The sequence below is a fragment of the Rana temporaria genome, chromosome 3 (assembly GCF_905171775.1).
Source record: "Rana temporaria chromosome 3, aRanTem1.1, whole genome shotgun sequence".
Classification (NCBI taxonomy): Eukaryota; Metazoa; Chordata; class Amphibia; order Anura; family Ranidae; genus Rana; species Rana temporaria.
In genome coordinates, this window is record NC_053491.1 from 241,147,742 (window position 1) to 241,168,693 (window position 20,952).

Consider the following 20,952-nt stretch of genomic DNA (forward strand, 5'->3'; position numbering starts at 1 on the left):
TGCAACTGCACTTTGCAAAGTGCACAGTCTAATTGCCTTAAGTAAATCAACCCCTCTGTGACCTGCTAAAATTATCTTTTTAGACCCAATCATGTTACTGACCAGTTGCCAATGAACCTAAATAGTAATAGTAATTCAACCCCAGTGTCTCAGAAGTAAAGATAGGGCAGAGGTTCACCAAGCCGTGAAAAGCTGTCTAAAAATTATCAAGCAATTTCAGAATAATATTTCCCAACATAAAATTGCAAAATGTTTAAATGTATCATCATCTACGATACATAATATCTAAAGATTTTGAGAATCTGGAGAAATCTCTGTGTGCAAGGGACAAGGCCAAAACGCCATATTGGATGCCCATGATCTTCGGGCCCTCAAGATGGTACTGATTTAAAACAGGCATGATTCTGTGATGGACATCACTGCATGGGTTTAGGAATACTTCCAAAAATCATTGTCTGTGAACACAGCTCGCCGTGCCATCCAAAAATACAAGGTAAAGCTCTATCATGCAAAGAAGCCACATCTGAACAGGATCCATAAATGCCACTATATTCTCTGGGCCAAAGCTCATTTAAAATGGTCTGTTGCAAATTTGAAAACTGGACGACTAAAATAGTAACATTCTTTTTGCCAACCTTGGGGGCTGCCTCCCATGCCATCCCAGTGTAAAAGCCCAAGTGTCTCTCCTCTTTAGTCCATTGACGTCCTCCCAGAGTTAAGCAACCGCCTTGTAGACGTATATCGTCTATAGGGCAGTTGTTAACTGGTTAAACCGATGGACGTACCTACAGACGATCGTTTTTTTCTATAGGTTTTTTGTCCATCAGATAATTTTAAAACAAGTTCCTATTTTTTTGACCTATGGATAAATAACCGATGGGGCCCACACACGATCGGTTTGGTCTGATGAAAACGGTCCATCAGACCGTTTTCATCAGACTAACCTATCGTGTGTACGCAGCATAAGAGTGTGCTGCTTTCACATAAAATGCTTAAGGTACCCATACAAATGACATGAGTATGGTTTTAATGACTATGGATACCCTTTAATGACAGCAAGCATCCCTAAGATTGATGTTTAGGAGAAAATTCTATTATTGCAAAAAAAAAGCTGATGTGCAACATAACCAAGTTGTCTGACTGCCATCTAGTGTCCACAACAGAATGTAGCTTTTAGCATGATTTTCTAGCAGGGCTGTAACTGTATGTTGTCATTTCTTTCAGGAGCTGTCTGCCCGGCTAGTGTCCATCCAGGCCCAGAATGATGTTTTCATTATCACCTTTAAGACTATAGAGGAAATCTGGAAGTTTACTACTTACCTCTCACTAGGTTAGGGATGGCACATGCCCTTCTTTTCAAGTCCAATTTCTCACTGCTCTCTTTCAATTTTATTATTATTATTATTATTATTATTATTATTATTATTATTATTATTATTATTATTTATATTATTTAAAAATGTCAGGTAACTGGATCATTGTTAAGTAACTTGCAGGCATAAATGATTATTGTGTGCACAATAGGGCTACTGGTATACGTTTAAAATAAACATGCATAAAGATTGGGGATTGAATTGGATTAATAAAAAAACAAACAAACTAATCTACATAGTATCTGCATATAAGTAAGATGTAAATCAATATGTAAACATTTTCACTAAACTCTGGTTTAAAAAATATATATTTTATTCAAGTATGTATTCTTAACTCAAAAGGTACCTTCTATTATTTAGTTATTACAAGCACCATCAATTTACGTAGCACTTTACATATATATTGTACATATGCATCAGTCTCTGCCCTCAATGAGTTTACAATATAACAATCTAAGGTCCCTAACTCACATTCATACATACACATACTAGGGCCAATTTAGACAGGATCCAAATAACCTACCAGCATGTCTTTGGTGTGTGGGAGGAAATTAAAATGCCCAGAGGAAACCCACACAGGCACAGGGAGAACAATGCAAACTTCAGGCAGGTAGTGCCATGGTTGTAATTTGAACGAACAACCCAAGTACTGCTGGGCAGAAGTGCTGTTGCTCCCGCCCTCCTCCAAATTCCCTTTGTTTGCTGCTGTGATTGTACTTCTTGTAGGTGGGTGGCTACATTCCACTGTATGCAAGAACATACCCACCCTCTTTTGCTTTCCCCTGAGATGGACTATAGACTGTGGACTAGAGTAATGTGCACAGAGCAGTTCACATGACCACTAACACACACTGCTCTTTCCAAACAAATGGAAGTAAGGGGACTGGGGGGGGGGGGGGGGGGGGGTTGTAGAGGTTTGGGAGCTCAAGGACAATGTTTCAAAGAGGCAGAAAAACAGATTTAATGCAAAAGAAATTATAGAGCTATTAAGTGTTGGATGTGTTATTTTTGAGAATAAGAATATTGTTTAGTGTCACTTTAATTGAAGCGCTGCACAATTTGTTGGCACTATATAAATCCTGTATAATAATGATAAAAATAATTGTTATGCCTAAAAGGTCTTCATGACCAGTCCTCCTCACTGGCAGCTTCAGTCGCCAATACTTGCACATGATATAATTAAAAACTACATGTACAAAGTAATTTGTTTTAAATAGGCACAAATGCTGCAGTGTCCCTCTTAAAGCGGAGCTCCGCCGTAATTTTTTTTGTAAAAGCCAGCAGCTACAAATACTGCAGCTGCTGACTTTTAATAAATGGACACTTACCTGTCCTGGAGTCCAGCAACGTCGGCAGCAGAAGACGAGCAATCGCTCAACTCTCTGCTGCCTCTCCTCTACTCACAGAACAGGGATTTGCCTTCTTGTTCCCGCGATTCCACATGGCCGGCTGTCATCGTGACCGCCGGCCGCAAGCATCGGCACCCCCTGCTATCCCGCTTAAAGGAGCCGACGTACAGCTACGTCAGCTCACGGAATCGAGCGGTTAAAATATAACTAAAGCCAAGACTTTTATTTTTATTTTATAAAGAGTGGAGAGGGATTAGAATGCTTGTCAGTTTTTATTGCTGTCTAGTCTCCTCGTTCACCATTGTCACGGAGGGAAAATCACAAATTCTGAGATGTCCCCAGAACAAGAAAATAACCTTTTGAATAAGGACACTAGTTCTGATGATTTTGGTGACTACAAGGGATTCCTTCACTTTGGAGGGATTTCCTTTCACTTCCTGTTTTGACCATAGGTCTCGAAGTGAGCAAAAATCTCACAGATGACAAAGAGTTAAAAAAAAAAAAAAAAAACTGACAAGGGTTAAAACCATCCCTTACACTATCCAAAATGAAAAAAAAAAAAAATAAGTTATACCTTTAGTTGTACTAATACATTCTTGGTTCGTTGACCATTAGGTTAATAGAATAGGGTGTCCTACCACATTATACAATGTGCTCAACTTGTATTGGGTCATGCTGTAACATGCTCATCTGTTGTGCATGTGGTCTATTAACATTTGTATATTATAAAATCAGAATGTTTCAATAGTGCACATGTAGGCAGGTTGCCTACAATGTGGGTTTTTGTTACAGAGAGTAAGACCCCTTTCACACTGAGGGCGTTTTGCAGGTGCTATAGTGTTAAAAATAGTGCCTGCAAAGCGCCCTAAAACAGTTGATCCATTCACTCCAGTGTGAAAGCCTGGCTTTCACACTGGAGCAGTGCACTGGCAGGGCGTCAGAAAAAGTCCTTAGCTTGTCCAGGATGGGAAGAGGGTAACCAGATTCAAGCTCCTTTCCTGGGCTTAATGGGTCCTGCCCTCCACCCTGTGATATAAAAAAAAAGAGGAAGGCTGGGTCCCAGGGGGAGTTTTTTTACTGCTTGTAAAAAGCCTGTTCCTGTCCACAACTGACATGGGATAGTAAGAAGGAGCCACTGTCAAGGTATGCCTGGGCAGCTTCAGTTCAGATAGTTAGGTTTGAAATATGGATGTCCCGATACCACTTTTTTAGGACCGAGTACAAGTACCGATACTTTTTTTCATGTACTCGCCGATACCGATTACCGATACTTTTTTTAAAAATGTGGCCATGTATCCCCAAATGCAGCCATGTCTCCCCAAATGCAGCCATGTCTCCCCAAATGCAGCCGTATCCCCAAATGCAGCCGTGTCCCCAAATGCAGGACCCAAATACAGCCATGTATCCCCAAATGCAGCCGTGTCCCCAAATGCAGGACCCAAATGCAGCCATGTATCCCCAAATGCAGCCGTGTCCCCAAATGCAGGACCCAAATGCAGCCATGTATCCCCAAATGCAGTCATGTGTCCACAAATGCAGCCTTGTGTCCCCAAATGCAGCTGTGTCTTCCAATGCAGCCGTGTCTCCCAATGCAGCCGTGTCTCCCAATGCAGCCATGTCTCCCAATGCAGCTATGTCCCCAAATTTAGCTTTGTGTAGGTCTCCAGTGGCAAAGAGGAAGCCCCCCCGCAGTCTAGTTGATGTAGCAAATTCCAAACAGTACATTTCAAACTAGGGTTGTCCTGATACCGATACTAGTATCGGTATCGGGACCGATACTGAGCATTTGCGCGAGTACTTGTACTCGCGCAAATGCTCCCAATGCTCTACCGATACTTTTTTTCACCCTCTGAGAGGGGACGGAGAGCGGGCGGAGAACGGTTGGAGAGGAGACTGAGAGGGGGTGGAGAGAAGGCGGCGAGGAGGCTGAGAGGAGGCGGAGAGCAGAGCAGTCCTCGGGTATGTAAAACATGCGACTGGAGGAGAGGAGAGCATATACAGAACATAACAGATTTCATTTGAATAGCTGTGTGTTCCCCGCCGCGCTACGTCATATATATATATATATTTTTTTTTTTCACCCGTCCAATCCAGGGATGGTAGATCTGTCTATCAAAGTTACCAGACAAGGGGGAGGGGCTATATATGACGACACGCGGCGGGGAACACACAGCTATTCAAATGAAAGCTGTTATGTTCCCGGAGCGCTGATCAACTAAAAGGTGATGGCGGCAGCAGCAGCAGCTCTCCTCTCCTCCAGTGGCATGTTTTACATACCCGAGGACTGCTCTCCGCCTCCTCTCAGCCTCCTCTCCGCCTTCTCTCTGCCCCCTTTCCCCCCATCTCCGCCCGCTCTCCGCCCCCTCTCAGAGGGTAAAAAAAAAGTATCGGTAAAGCAAGTACTCGCACAAATGCTCAATATCGGTCCCGATACCGATACTAGTATCGTAACGGGACAACCCTAGTTTGAAATGTACTGTTTGGAATTTGCTACAAGAAGCCTTCAGTAACGTTTTAAAAACATTTTTACCTGACATAATTGCGCTGCAAAAATGGAAAAATGTGCCTTAAAAATAAATGGGGCCTTACAGTGCTGAAGTTCAGGCTTCCAGAAAGGAGAGAATATCAGGGAGATAAAATAAGACACTATCCTTGTAAATGTAACTCTTTTGTGTCTTCCTGGCAGCACAGTTTGTCCTTTCACCTTTCCTGATTTTCTTGTATCTCTTCCTAATCTGTGTTCCCTCCACACAGTCTGTGTCATTCCTGATGTCGTCTTCCCCCTTTCAGCAACAGTTAATCTTAAAGCTGGAAAAAATCAAGAGATGGTGTTGCGCTCCAATAGCATAGAATGGTGTAATTGGTAAAATGTATAAATAACCAAAATAGTATAATTGATAAATGAATGTGCAAATATGCAAATAGTCTGACTGAAAGTTAAAAATGGCTATACATGCTAAGATAAGATGCATCCAAAGGTGTACTGAATGAATGTGCAGATAAGGTGACTCAGGTGCATAAATAAAATCACAACGTAAAGATAATAATATATGCAGTCGCAGAGGAAATCGCAGGATGGTGTTACGCTCCAATCAAAATGAATGACTGGCCATAACTGATATGCAACAATGATGGATGAATAAAACAGTGAACTGAATAAGAGAGCAAATACATACAAATAGGTGACTGTATAATGTAAGTAAAATCACATTATATGAATGGTGGATGGAACCACAAGATTGTCCAATTGTTACAAAGTGTAAATGGTGCAACTGCGACTCAGTCCAAGAGGTGAAGAAATTGCAAGGTGCAAGTGGAGCAGCGAGCTCACACTGTGCAAACGTCACTTCCATGTCCTAGTGTCTGACACGTATCGTCACTGTCACATGACTTCATCAGAGACTTCATTCTTCTCCGATTAAGTCATGTGACGATACGCGTCAGACACTAGGACACCGGAAGTGACATTTGCACGGTGCAAGCTCGCTGCTCGTTTCTGATATACACTATATTACTTTTTTAAATGTGAGTACCCTGTTTGTTACAGTATATGTTTGAATAAACCGCTGAGTGTTTAAAACATATTACACTAGAGAGCCTCCTCTATGTTTTCTCTACCCTGCCTGGTGACACACTTTGGAGCCGTCTTACCTTGCTGACCACCCAGCCTGGAAGGAAGCCTTAACCCCCTAGGCGCCACACCACTGGAAGGACGGATAGGAATTATCCCCTCTACCCCTGAGTGGTTTAATTGGTTTTATTGAATGCTGCTTACCTTGCAGCCGTAAGGTTATTTGCTAGCACACCTTCGGGTGTCACCATACACCAAAGATTCACCAACAAGTCACCTTGCCACCTGCTGATGTCATTTAGCACCCAGCACTTCACTCGCACTTTGCAATTTCTTTTGATCAAATCGCATTACCCTTTGCACTGAGTCGCAGTTGCATCATCCATCATTGGTGTATATCAGTTATGTTCAGTCATTTATGTTGATGGGAGCATAACACCATCCTGCTAATTCCTCTGCGACTGCATATATTATCTTTATGCTGCGATTCTATTTCTGTACCCAGCACTCTACTTGCACCTTGCAATTTCTTCACCTCTTGGACTGAGTCGCAGTTGCACCATTTACACTTTGTAACAATTGGACAATCTTGCGGTTCCATCCACCATTCATATGATGTGATTTTACTTACATTATACAGTCACCTATTTGTATGTATTTGGAACATAACACCATCCTGCAATTTCATCTGCGACTGCGTATACTATTATCTTTACGTTGTGGTTTTATTTATGCACCTGAGACACCTTATCTGCACATTTATTCAGTACACCTTTGGATGCACCTTATCTTAGCATTTATAGCTATTTTTAACTTTCAGTCAGTCTATTTGCATATTTGCACATTCATTTATCAATTATACTATTTTGGTTATTTATACATTTTACCAATTACACCATTCTATGCTATTGGAGCGCAACACCATCTCTTGATTTTTTCCATGTCTCACTGTGGCTAGTGATTGGCCCATATGGTAGTTGCTGCACCTTTACCCTCTGCACACATAGGCCCGAATTCAGAAAGCACTTACGCCGACGTATCTTTCTATACGCCGCGTAAGTGCACTGATGCGCCGTCGCATCTATGCGCCTGATTCTTAAAGCTAGATATGCCTGAATTTTGGCTCCATCCGCCCAACGTAAGTCTCCTACGCCGTCGTATCTTGGGCGCCTATTTACGCCGGTCGCAAGGGGCGCTTCCATTGTTTTACGCGTTGAATATGTAAATGAGCGAGATACGCAGATTCACGAATGTACTTACGCCCATCGCAGTAATCTTCGCCGTTTACGTAAGGCGTACGTCCGGTGTAAATTTAAGTCTGGTGTAAAGTTAAGCCACATAAAGCAGGTGTAAGTCATGTTAGGGTATGGACCAGGGAACAGCTGTCGTATTTTACGTCGTTTACGTAAGTCGTACGTGAATGGGGCTGGGCGTAGGTTACGTTCACGTCATAGGCATTGAGCCGTCGTATCTTAGGGAGTATATGCGACGTGATTCTGAGAATGCCGTTCGTTCGGCCCTTCATTTACATGGGGTCACGCTTCATTTTAATAGATCACGCCCACTACCTTCCTACTTTGAATTAGGCGGGCTTACGCCGGCCAATTTACGTTACGCCGGCGCAACAAAGGGAGCAAGTGCTTTGTAATTACTGTTCTTGCCTCTCTATGTTACGTTGGCGTATCGCATATGAGATGCGCCGCTCTTCGTGAATCCGGGCCTTAGTTTCCACTGTAGCGCAGGAAAAACTACTTTACCCTAATCTTAAAGCTGGCAGCTGATTGGCCTCTAGTGGCTCTGATTTTAGGCAAAGTGCCAAGAATAGAGAGCAAGTGAACATGTGCATAGCAAGACAAGACTTGATTTTAAACAGTGCAGAGACATATTTTTTATGTTTTATCTAGCTTTATACTGTACATATAGCTATATAAGCTATATATATATATATATATATATATATATATATATATATATATATATATATATATGAAAAGCTTTACGTTTTATATAGATTTTATATGCAAAAGTACCCAGCCTGAAGTGTTCTATCAGGACTTACCGTAATTTTCAGACTTCAAGTGGAGTTCCACCCAAAAGTGGAATTTATGCTGATCTGCTTCCCCCCCCCCCTTCCGGTGTTACATTTGGCACCTTTCAGGGGGAGGGGGTAACGGGTACCTGTTTTTGACAGATACCCTTCCCCACTTCTGGGAGACTGCGCCGCGGTCCCTCAGAAGTTCGGCCCCTTCCTCCTCCCCCGTGCTTCGTGCATGCACAGTAGGGAGTTGGCTGTCAAGTCGAAAGGCTTCACTGCCAGTTTTCCTTACCAGAAATAGCGGCGGCAGCACCTGGGAGATCAGCTGGGGTGCCGACATCGTGGACTTCTTGGACAGGTAAGTGTCCATATATTAAAAGTCGGCAGCTGCAGTATTTGTAACTGCTGACTTTAATTTTCTTTTTCCCAGGCTGGAACTCCTCTTTGAGTTCCACTTCACACCAGAGTGGTGCGGTAAACTTGTGTTCCGTGCGCGTCTCCCGTACTGCATTCAAAGCACACTGCACTTGCGATCTGCAGAGGGTGTCAATATTAACTTAGCAATACCTCATATAGGGTTGCAAACATAGTGGGGTGTATTTACTACAACTGGAAAGTGCAAAATCTGGTGCAACTCTGCATAGAAACCAATCAGTTTCCATGTTTTATTGCCAGAACTTAATTGAACAAGCTGAAGTTAGGAACTGATTGGCTGTCATGCACAGCTGCACCAGATTCTGAGTGCACCAGTTTTAGTAAATCTACCCTAGTGCGTTTGCCTGCATAAGATTGCATGGTGCAGTAGTACCCTGTGATCCGGTTGCTGTGCATTTTGTAATGTAGTGCATGCACTACTTTTGGTGCTGTCTGGCATGATTCAAATGAATGGGCTGAAATCGCACTGGACCCAGATTGTGTGTGAATCGCATAGGAATGCACAGTGTGTTCCTGTGTGATTCGAAGTGGGATCCGGCCCTCAAACTGGTACACCAAAAGGTACAATTCAGTATTGGTGGCATGTGTTCAATACTCAATTGTTCATTCTGCTTTTTCCTTTGGTGATTTCTGTACATGGTAGTGACATGAAATATTACAATAAACATTTAAATTCTCAGCTTCCTAGTAGAAGTACACATCATATTGCTCCTACTGCAATTTCTTGTTTAACCACTAGATGTCACAGTTTTCATTTTTGTTCAATAAAATGTTTATATCTGTATATTTCATTTTTTTTTTAGATTTAACACATTACACAGTGCTTTACTACATATGTACTGTACACCTATTCATACAAGTCTCTGTTCATCAAAGTTTACAAAAATTACAGCATTAAAATGACACAGGTGGGCACTATCACTTCCTGTTTCAGAGAAAAGGGACACCCATCACACTTCCAGTTATGCAGACCATTAAGAATGTATTTGTCACAAATGATAGGTTAAATCCAGATTTTTTTTCCCCAACATTACTTTTCCTTTATGCTGGCTATTCAAAGTAACAAACAAGGTTATTCAGAGATAGGATGAAGATTTTAGTGCAGAATAACACATTTGGTAGTTAGTTTAGTACATTTTCATAGATATATATGTACATCAGACCAAAATAAGAGGGACAACTGAGCAGGAATAAAGGATGGGGGAGGGGGTTGGCTTCTAAAGAGCGACAATCCCTCCAAATTAGGGAGAGTTGAAAGGTTTGCTAGTTGCCTGACATCTCCAAAGTGGTAAGATATATGGAGGATAAATGATTGTAGTGAACTACAGTGTTCTCTTTATTTGCCAATCTACAAATCTCTCTATTTCATACATAACAAAAATACAAAAGAGGAAGCATGAAAAAGGGGAAAGTAACATTATACATATAAACACTGCAAAAATAAATCAAAATATGTCCTGAATAATTATTCACAATACTTATCTTTTTTTTAGGTATTGTGGCTTGCACTTTAGAACATCTGCTCTTCGATGAGAGATACTGGTTGAATTCTGCGCTGGTAGAAGACACTGAAGTACAAGTATCTGTAAATCAGGATGAATTGGCAACACTGTATCTTGGCCTCCTTCTCCAGGAAGGTATGGAACACTATATTATATTTGCATAAGTCTTCTGTAAGCTCATGATTATAGTTTACAGCCCCCTAAAGTATATTTCAGATATACAGTATGTTTATTAATCAAATTGTAAATTAGAAAGATGGACTTTATACGCAATATCTAAAGTATTGAAGGTTAGTCTAGGTCAGGGGTAGGCAACCTTTCAGAAGTTGAGATCTACCTGGACAACATGGAGAAAATCAAAGCTCCCCGGGGGAATGGGGGGGACGGGGGTTGTCACCCTTTAAAAAATAAAATACCAATAATAACCCAGCATAATGTCCTGTTCTCAATGTAATAATGTCCTCTTACCCATTCACACCCTCCCCCACTGTAGTGTCTTTTGTGGCCCCCATGCACTATCCTCTGTGCCCCCCCATGCAGTGTCTTCTTCACCCCCCCCCACTGTAGTGTCCTCTGTGCCCCCTCATGCAGTGTCCTATGTCCCCTTCACCCCCTTGAATGAATGAAAAACTTATATAGCGCGGGACATGCGAACTTAATCGCCTCTGGGCGCTTGTTGTTCCTGTCTCCTTTGGTATCAAAAGAGATGCGTTTTGATCTTTCTCCTGAATGCTAAGTGGTTCTCCTCCAACCGAATGCTGGTTGGTAAAGCGTTCCATAGTCTGGGACCCTGGACCGCGAATCTCCTTTCTCCTTTGGATTTGTAGTTGGCTTTCGGTATCTGAAGAAGATTTTGATTGGTGGATCGCAAAACACGATTGGGATTATGAGCTTTTATTTTTTCGCATAGATAATGGGGAGCATTCCCATGGATACATCTATGCGTTAGACAGAGTGCTTTAACCAGTTAAGCCCCGGACCAATATGCAGCCTAAAGACCCAAGGTGTTTTTACAGTTCGGGACTGCGTCGCTTTAACAGACAATTGCGCGGTCGTGCGACGTGGCTCCCAAACAAAATTGGCGTCCTTTTTCCCCCCACAAATAGAGCTTTCTTTTGGTGGTATTTGATCACATCTGCGGTTTTTAGTTTTTGCGCTATAAACAAAAATAGAGCGACAATTTTGAAAAAAATGCAATATTTTTTACTTTTTGCTGTAATAAATACCCCCCAAAAACATATATAAAAACATTTTTTTTCCTCAGTTTAGGCCGATACGTATTCTTCTACCTATTTTTAGTAAAAAAAATCGCAATAAGCGTTTATCGATTGGTTTGCGCAAAATTTATAGTGTTTACAAAATAGGGGATAGTTTTATTGCATTTTTATTATTTTTTTTTTTTTTACTACTAATGGCGGCGATCAGCAATTTTTTCCGTGACTGCGACATTATGGCGGACACTTCGGACAATTTTGACACATTTTTGGGACCATTGTCATTTTCACAGCAAAAAATGCATTTAAATTGCATTCTTTATTGTGAAAATGACAGTTGCAGTTTGGGAGTTAACCACAGGTGGCGCTGTAGGAGTTAGGGTGCACCTAGTATGTGTTTACAACTGTAGGGGGGTGTGGCTGTAGGAATGACGTCATCGATCGTGTCTTCCCTATAAAGGGAATGACGCGATCGATGCGCCGCCATAGTGAAGCACGGGGAAGCCGTGTTTACACACGGCTCTCCCCGTTCTTCAGCTCCGGGGAGCGATCGCGACGGAGCGGCTATAAACAAATAGCCGCGCCGTGGTCCCGGATCGCTCCCCGAGCGGACCCGACCTCCGCATGTAGCGGGGGGGGTCCCGATCGGACCCCCCACCCGCTAATAGGCAAGGACGTACATGTACGCCCATGTGCCTGTACGTGCCATATTGTGGACGTATATGTACATGCGGGGGTCGGGAACTGGTTAAAAGCAATTCTGTCTTTTACTGGCAACCAATGAAGGGTTCTCAGTGAAGGTGAGATTGATTCCCAAGGTTTTATCCCAGTCACAAGTCTGGCGGCCGTATTTTGAACGACTGGCAGGCGAGCGATTTGGTACTTTGGGAGTCCGAGGTAAAGGGCATTTGCATAATCCAGTCGGGAGTTTACAATTGCTCCCACCACGACCGCTATGTCTTCTTTGGGAATGAAAGGAGTAAGTCTGCGTAGTAGGGCCAGCAGATGGTGAGAACCGCTGACTACTGACCCTATTTGTGCATCCATTGTCATGTAGGAGTCGAAGATGACCCCGAGACTTTTGACTTTGGCGCTAGGGGTGATGATTTTGCCCAGAATGGGCGGGGGGGGGTCCAATTTGTTGCAGGTTGTTTCATACGCTTGGCGTGAAACAGGAGAAGTTCTGTTTTCGCTCCGTTGAGTTTAAGATAACTCTTTGTCATCCAGTTCTCTATCAAAGAGAGGCATGTCTCTAGATTGAGGTGGTGATCCTTTTTATTGCAAATGCGGAAATATAGTTGCGTGTCGTCTGCATATGAATGATAAAGCAGTTTTTGGCTGCTAATGATTGTAAAAAGAGGACGGAGATAGATGTTGAATAACACCGGCGACAGAGGCGATCCTTGAGGGACTCCGCACGATAATGTACGTTTCTCAGAGGTGAAAGGTCCTAATTTCACTGTTTGCGATCGGTTGTCCAAGAAAGAGGAGAACCAAGATAAATCGCCTTCTGCGACTCTGGCTACTTCAGCTAGCCAAGTCAAGAGTTGCTTGTGGTCTACGGTGTCGAAGGCTGCACTTAGGTCCAACAGAACCAGAAGACAAGATTCTCCTTCGTCTGCTGCCTCAAGAGCGTCGTCCCATATTTTGAGCAATGCTGTTTCCGTCCCGTGTCCGGGACGGAAGCCCAATTGAAATGGATCAAGTAGGTTGTGGGTATCTAGATGCTGTTGCAGCTGTTGTACCACTACTTTTTCCATTACCTTTGAGAGAACGTTTAGGCCTGTTATGGGACGGCGGTGAATTGGGTCCTTGGGGTCTAGGGTGGGTTTCTTTAAGATAGGTCGGATTATGCCCTCTTTCAACTGGGAAGGCACTATGCCTTCCTTGAATGATTGGTTGATAAGCTGCGTGATAGGAGGTGCCAAGATGTCAGCGCATTCCTTCAGCAGTTTAGTGGGGATGATATCATTTGGCGCTGTGCCGTTACGCAAGGCACCAATGATATTCTTGGTGGCATGGATAGAGATGGGTTCCAGCGTAAACTTACCTAATTGTGGTAAAATACTGCAGGTATTGTATGGATAATTATGGGGGGGGGGTAGGGGGGGTGTTGTTTTGCTGAATGCTTTCCCGGATTCCCTCGATTTTATCAATGAAGTAATCTGATAATTCATCGCAAAATTCTTGGGTATCCGAATTGGGAGCTTCAAGACATCCTGGATTCATGGTCTGAGTGACCAGCTTGAAGAGTTTGCGTGGGCGATTAAGGGCGCTGTTGATAGCCTCAGAAAAATAGTTTTTCTTGGCTTTGAAAATTTCTTTGTGGTATTTTCGTGTTATTGCTTTGTAGGTGATGAGGTTCTCATCTGAAGTGCTTCTTTTCCAAGCAGCTTCCGCCCTTCTGCGCTCTTGCTTCAGTAACACCAGTTAGTTGTTGAACCAGCTGGAGGTATTTTTCCGGATGCAGGTTTTACGTTTCGGCGCTATTAAGTCGGCTGACTGTAATAGGGCTGTGTTTATGGCATCCAGTGTTTCTTCAGCCGTTTGATGCGGCTGAATTGTTTTTATTTTTTTCCTTAACGTGGTTTTGAAGAGTTCCGAGTGGAGCTTCTTCTGACATCTAGTCCAGTGTGTTGTCACTGGTTTTGATGTTTTTGTTAAGGGGGGGAATTCGGAAATAATGAATTTAATTGCATGGTGATCAGTCCATGGCAACGGTTCATTTTCCAAAATTTTTATTTCCAGATTTTGTCTGAAAATAAGATCGAGAGTGTGACCTGAAGCATGTGTGGGCTCACATACTAGTTGTTCTAGCCCTAATCCTTCCAGATGGTCAATACAGGCGTCGGCAACGGGGTCTTGTGGGGAGTTGGCCCAGAGATTAAAGTCCCCGAGCAGCAAAAAATGTTTGCCGTTAAGGGTGTAAGTCGAAATAAAGTCCGTCAATGATAGTAAAAGCTGCGATTTTGGACCAGGTGGTCTGTAGCAGAGAAGAATGTGGACAGTCTTCTGGGAGTTTGTTTGCAGTTGCAGAGTGAGGGTTTCCATGAATGGAAGAGGGTTTTGAAGGGCTGGTTTGGTGATCGCAAGATGCGTCTTATGGATCACCGCCAGTCCTCCTCCTCTTTGCCCTGTTCTGTTTTCCATTATAATACGATAGTTTGCTGGCACCAATTCTCCGAGAATGGTGTTACAGTCGGCTGTGAGCCAGCTCTCTGTAATAAAGAGGCAGTCTAGATAGTGTTGTAGAATGAAATCATGGATTTCTAGTCGGTGCTTTACTGCCGATCTTGTGTTGATCAGAGCACATGAGGTGTGCTTGAGCTGGGGTAAACGGCTGAGATTTTTGATAGTCGATCGTCGATCGCTTCTCAAAGTCGCTCAGTTCTAAGGGCTTTTTTGGTCATGGCTGGTAATATTGCGGCAAATCGCCTCAGATCCCCAATGGTTTCTGCAGAATATTGCAGATTAGCCATGGTCATATAACACCAGGGGGGGGGGGGGGGGGAGGATTAACTAATCCTCGATCCTGGCCTGGTCCAGAGGAAGGCAAAAAAAACCCTGGCCGTGCTGGGCCAATATGCTACGACAGGGAAAAAAATCCTTCCTGACCCCTAGTGCGGCGATCAGGCGAACCCTGGATCAAGTTCAATAGTTTTGAGAAAGGAGAGAGTGGAGTTGGGTGTAGCAAGATGGCCGCCGATCAGTCAGCAGGATCCAGCTAGGGGCTATCAGGTTGAGAGGATCCGTGTTACTGGGGAGGGTTTGATCGATTGCCGGGAGGAGAAGCTGCTCCTCAGGGGTAGGGGGGGGCTTTATTGGGCTGTTTAGGCAGTTAGGTGATGGTTGCCGGGCGGGAGAGCGCCGCGCCGCTAGGCCGCGGATGAAGCCGCGGCCTTTCCTAGATCGCGGCTGCCGCGATTCTTTCCAGGCCGGCTCGGATGTATCGAAAAAACGCCCGAAAAGGCGGAAATTGAAGCGGAGAGATGGCGGAGGGGTGCCCTGAGTAGCGGTGGTAGTGTGGGGGCACAGGATGCGGTGTCTATCCGGGCGGAAAGTTGCGGCTTTATCCTTAAAAGGACGGCCGCAATCTACCCCCGGACAGAGGGCAGGAAGACGGGCGGCAAACTGGTAAACACCAGGGCTTACCTTTAAGGAAGGAGCCTGTGAGGGGGGCATGAGATGGACTACTGGAGGCCAAGGGGAAAAGAGGCAATGGTTGGTCCTGGAAGCGGTGGTGTGTGCTTCGCCGCTGGGGGCTGGGAGGAGTGCACCTGTCTGCAGACTGACTGCCTGTCTAGCTTGTCCCTGAGTGGAGCAGACTCGTCGGGAAGCGTCCTACTCCACCTAGCGGCTGACTGACTGAGCAGTCCTACTCCACCTAGCGGCAGACTGTAGTGTCCTATGTGCCCCCCATGCAGTGTCCTTTGTCCCCTTCACCCCCCAATGTAGTGTCCTCTGTGCCCCCCCATGCAGTGTCCTCTTCACCCCCACTGTTTTGTCCACTGCGCCCCCCCAAATCAATGTTTCCCCTTTACACCATCCCCCAACTGTAGTGTCCTCTGTGCCCCCCCATGCAGTGTCCTCTGTCACCTTCACCCCCAATGTAAAGTCCTCTGTCCCCTCCCATGCAGTGTCCTCTTCAACCCCCACCCACTGTAGTGCCCCCCCAATGCAGTGTCCTCTGCCCCCTTCACCCTCTCCCCACTGAAGTGTCCTCTGCCCCCCTATGTGATGTCCTCTGTCCCCCCACTGTAGTGTACTTTGCCCCCCAAAGCAATGTCCTCTGACCCCTTCACACCCTCCCCCTACGGTAGTGTCCTCTGTGCCCCCCCATGCAGTGTCCCCTGTCACCTTCACCCCTCAATGTAAAGTCCTCTGTCCCCTCACATGCAGTGTCCTCTTCACCCCCCCCCCCACTATAGTGCCCCCCCCCCAATGCAGTATCCTCTGTCCCCTTCATCCCCTCCCCACTGTAGTGTCCTCTGCCCCCCATGCGATGTCCTCTGTCCCCCCACTGTAGTGTACTTTGCTCCCCAAAGCATTGTCCTCTGATCCCTTCACACTCTGCCCCCACTGTAGTGTCCTCTGTGCTCCCCCATGCAGTGTCCTCTGTCCCCTTCATCTGACTGTTAACTTTTTACATGAACAAACTGGTGATTGGTTGCTAGGACTGCCCGGCAACAAAGCACCTGCTGGCTAATGGAAAACGTTAATTCCAGCAGCTCCTGCCCCTGACATCTATGAAGTACTGTGACTTCTCCCGATCTCCGCATTAGGCTTAATGTACACGGACGTTTTAAAACTATCTAACTTGACAGATAGTAAACAACTTTTGCATGCCATGATTAGCCTCAATTTGCCACGTTTGTACTTAGGAGCATTTTAAAAAAAAAAACGCCTGTAAACGAAACGTGACTAAAACCGAGTTACCACATTTACACACGTTTACAAGCTGTTTTCGGGCATTTGGTGTTTCAAATACCTCTGAACATCCATCCTCAATGCATTTTTCTGTTTTCCAAAGAATGCTTCTAAACTCAACTGCCTAGAAATGACTGTAAACGACCCTGTGTTCATGAACTGATAAGATAACATAGATGAGAGTTCAGGGGAAGTTGAAAAAAATGCTCAACTGCTCCTAAACGTCTGTTTATGAGCAGCAGCGTACATGAAGCTTAACAGTGAAGAGGAGAGCGGTGGCGGCTTGGCGAAGGTCTGTGTGTGGGGCTGTGTTACCGATTGCCCCTTCAGCTACCCACGGTTGACGGGTCGGTCTAGATACACAATAGTATGGTCATATTAAAAATGACTCACACCGATACAGCTTTTTAATTTGAGAATGACTCTCTCAGAATTCAAATATATCTGATTCTTTGTGTAATCTTGTAAAATGTAGGGTGCTTTTATGCTCGAGCTGTGGTTCATGATGCTGGCGCTCAGGTGGATGACGGAAAGTCTGAGTTTCTTGCAGTTTCTATGAATGATGTAGTCTATATGAAGGACATCGGTGATGAGTCATCATGGGAAGGCCAGTCACTGAGTACAGGGGAGCGTGGATTATTGCCCATCATATCAGTGGAGCCACTGCCTCATCCTTTTTACCAGTAAGTGTTCTACCTCCTTTCATGCATCATTGTATACAAAGAAATATAATATTTTATTGTGACTATGAAAACACTAGCTAAAAATTACCAACCCATAGATAATTTATGATGTTCAAAGGGACAAAGCAGGAGAGTAAAAAAGTGACTATATTTACTTTAAGACCCCTTTCACACTGGAGCGGTTTGCAGGCGCTATTGTGCTAAAAATAGCGCCTGCAAACCGACCTGAAACAGCGGCTGCTGTTTCTCCAGTGTGAAAGCCTGAGGGCTTCTTCCCATTGAGAGCAATGGGAAACTGCGGCTATACCGCCGGCAATGCGCCTCTGCAGAGGCACATTGCTGGCGATATTAACCCTTTTTCGGCCGCTAGCGGGGGGGGGGTAAAACCGCACCACTAGCGGGCGAATACTGCCACAATTCCGACGGTAAAGCGCCGCTTATAATACCGCTTTACCGCCACCGCACCTTCCGCCCCAGTGTGAAAAGGACCTAATTAAAATTGTTCTAAAGTCCACATACATTAAGGAAAAATGTCCAGTTTTATCGCCCCCCACACCTGCCTAAACACTTACCTGACTCCTTTCTCGATCCAGTACTGTGCCTGTCTGCAGCTGTGCTCTCTCCTCTTCCTCTTCTCACAGGATACAGAGGCAACATCGTTAGCCATTGATTCCTGTTGCTATCAATCAAATCCTTTGACGAGGGAGTGGAGGCAGGGCCAAGCCAAACTGTGTGTGTCTATGGTAGCACACATCCCAACTTGGGAGTGCAACCGCACCAGTGCCCCATAGCAGATGGCTTGCTATGGGGGTACTCGCAGGAGAGGAAAGTGCTGTTGAGGGACCCCAGAAGAGGAAGTAAGGTGCTGTTTTGTGTAATACCATTGCAAAGAGCAGGAAAATATAACTTCTCTTTTTTTTCTAGGAAAAAAACGATTTGCCTTTATAACCAGTTTAAGAATAAAGACATACTCGTTGAGAAACGCAGATTGAAATGGGTCACTAAACCCCATTGTAAAAAAAGACTAAAATACTTAATTTTTTTTTAACACAAAAAAGTAGCATTTACTGTCTGTGAATATTCTCATTTATCTAGGTCATGGTATTTGTACTAGTAGTTCGCTACATTCAGCTTGATTTGTTCTGTAATGTTGAAGACGTTTTGTAACTTGTCCAAGCCACTTCAGTACTAATAAATGTCAGGAAAATCATTTGTATCCAAACAGCTAGCACCACCACCTTGATCCAGCTACCATGAAAATGCAGATGGTATCGTCTAAGGACAGGAATTGAGATGTAAAAAAACACCATATACTAGTTACATAATCACATCCTTGATGTCGGGAGGGTTTCATAAACCCTTCGGTTTGCATGGATGAAGATGTGAATTTTTGTCAAAACACCAGGGTAAAGATGTTAAAACCACATTATTTACTGTATTAACCACTTAAGCCCTGGACCATTTCACTGGCAAAAAAAAACCAGAGCATTTTTTTTAACTGACAATTGTGCGGTCGTGCGACGTGGCTCCCAAACAAAATTGACGTCCTTTTTCCCCACAAATAGAGCTTTCTTTTGGTGGTATTTGAGCACCTCTGCGTTTTTTTTTGCGCTATAAACAAAAATAGAGCGACAATTTTGAAAAAAAATCAATATTTTTAACTTTTTGCTGTAATAAATATCCCCCAAAAATCTATAAAAAAATGAATTTTTCCTCAGATTAGGCTGCTACATATTTTCGACATTTTTTTTGTAAAAAAATTAGCAATAAGCATATATTGATTGGTTTGCGCAAAAATTAGAGCGTCCACAAAATAGGGGATAGTTTTATGGGATTTTTTTTTATTATTTACTAGTAATGGCGGCGATCAGTGATTTTTATTATGACTGCGACTTTAATGGCGGACACATCAGACACTTTTGACACATTTTTGGGACCATTGTCATTTTTACAGCGATCAGTGCTATAAAAATGCACTGATTACTGTGAAAAGTACAATGGCAGTGAAGGGGTTAACCACTATGTGGCGCTGAAGGGGTTAAGTGTGTCCTAGGGAGTGATTCTTACTGCTAGGGGGTGTGGCTTAGAGTGACACGTCACTGATCGCTGTTCCCGATGAGAGGCAGAATGGGGAAAGGCTTGTTTACACTTGCCTCTCCCCGTTCTGCAGCTCTGTGGCCCGATCATGGGACACCAGCAGACATCGAGTCCACAGGTCCTGCAGTCACAGAGCTCGTGGCAAGGGCGTCACTTTGCCCAGCCGTGCCATTCTGCCGACGTAAATGTTACAGGAGCCGGTCGGGAACCGGTTAAAGACATATGGGGGTTGATTTACTAAAACTAGAGAGTGCAAAATCTGGTGCAGCTGTCTATGGTAGCCAATCAGCTTCTACCTTCAGCTTTTTTTTTAGATTAAGCTTTGAGAATAAAACCTGGTTACTATTACTGAACTGCACCAGATTTTGCACTCTTCGGTTTTAGTAAATCAACCCTGTGGTGTCAAAGGCCCATATCCCCAGTTCAATGATGGCTGTTCTAGTTTGACATAGATGGTCCCTTTCACACCTCTTGCAATCCATTGGTCCTCTCTGTCCAAAATGTGCATCCCATTGTACAAAAAAAAAATCCCCTTCTCATTAACCACCCTGGCGGTATTCCCGAGTCTGACTCTGGGTTAGATTTTCATGCTGCGAGCGGTAACCCCGAGTCAGACTCGGGCTTGCCTCGCTGGATCCACAGACAGTGTTTACTTACCTTGTCCCTAGATCCAGCGATGTCACCACGCTGTGTGAGTGAGCGGGACCTCGCTCGATTCACACAGTGTCCTCCTGTGCCGCCGATCTCTGTTCCCTGCGACGTTACGACGCACGGGAGCGGAGAACGGCGCCAAATTCAAAAACGTAAACAAACACATTACATACAGTATACTGTAATCTTATAGATTACAGTACTGTATGTAAAAAATACACCCCCCCCCTTGTCCCTAGTGGTCTCCCCAGTGTCCTGCATGTTCTTTTATATAATAAAAACTGTTCTTTCTCCCTGCAAACTGTAGATTGTCCATAGCAACCAAAAGTGTCCCTTTATGTCAAAAATGGTTTTAGAGCAGCTAGAAAACAGCGATAATAAATTAGAATCACTTGCAGAATTGTGCGATAGCGATTTGTGGGGAAATTCATCATAAAAAAAAAAATAATGACAGCGACAATTCTGCAACTGAGCAAATTTCAGTGATTTTGATTTAATTACATTATTGAATAATTTTTATTATAATTATATTATTATTTGTTATAATTATTTATATTTATTTATTATATTTTAATTTATAATTTTGTTTTTAAAAAAATGTCATACCCAGGATGC

At 43.9% G+C, this 20,952-nt stretch overlaps 1 protein-coding gene across 4 annotated transcripts in view; it reads left to right on the top strand.

Annotated features, from left to right (window-relative positions):
• SH3TC2 (SH3 domain and tetratricopeptide repeats 2) overlaps nt 1-20,952 on the top strand; it is a 168,263-nt gene that overhangs the window by 86,181 nt on the left and 61,130 nt on the right. For all 4 annotated transcript variants that reach the window (XM_040344530.1, XM_040344531.1, XM_040344532.1 and 1 more), the window contains 3 exons: nt 1,225-1,330; nt 10,257-10,400; nt 17,382-17,589. In XM_040344530.1, the coding sequence (XP_040200464.1) occupies nt 1,225-1,330; nt 10,257-10,400; nt 17,382-17,589 (458 nt within the window). The remainder of the gene's footprint in view (nt 1-1,224; nt 1,331-10,256; nt 10,401-17,381; nt 17,590-20,952) is intronic.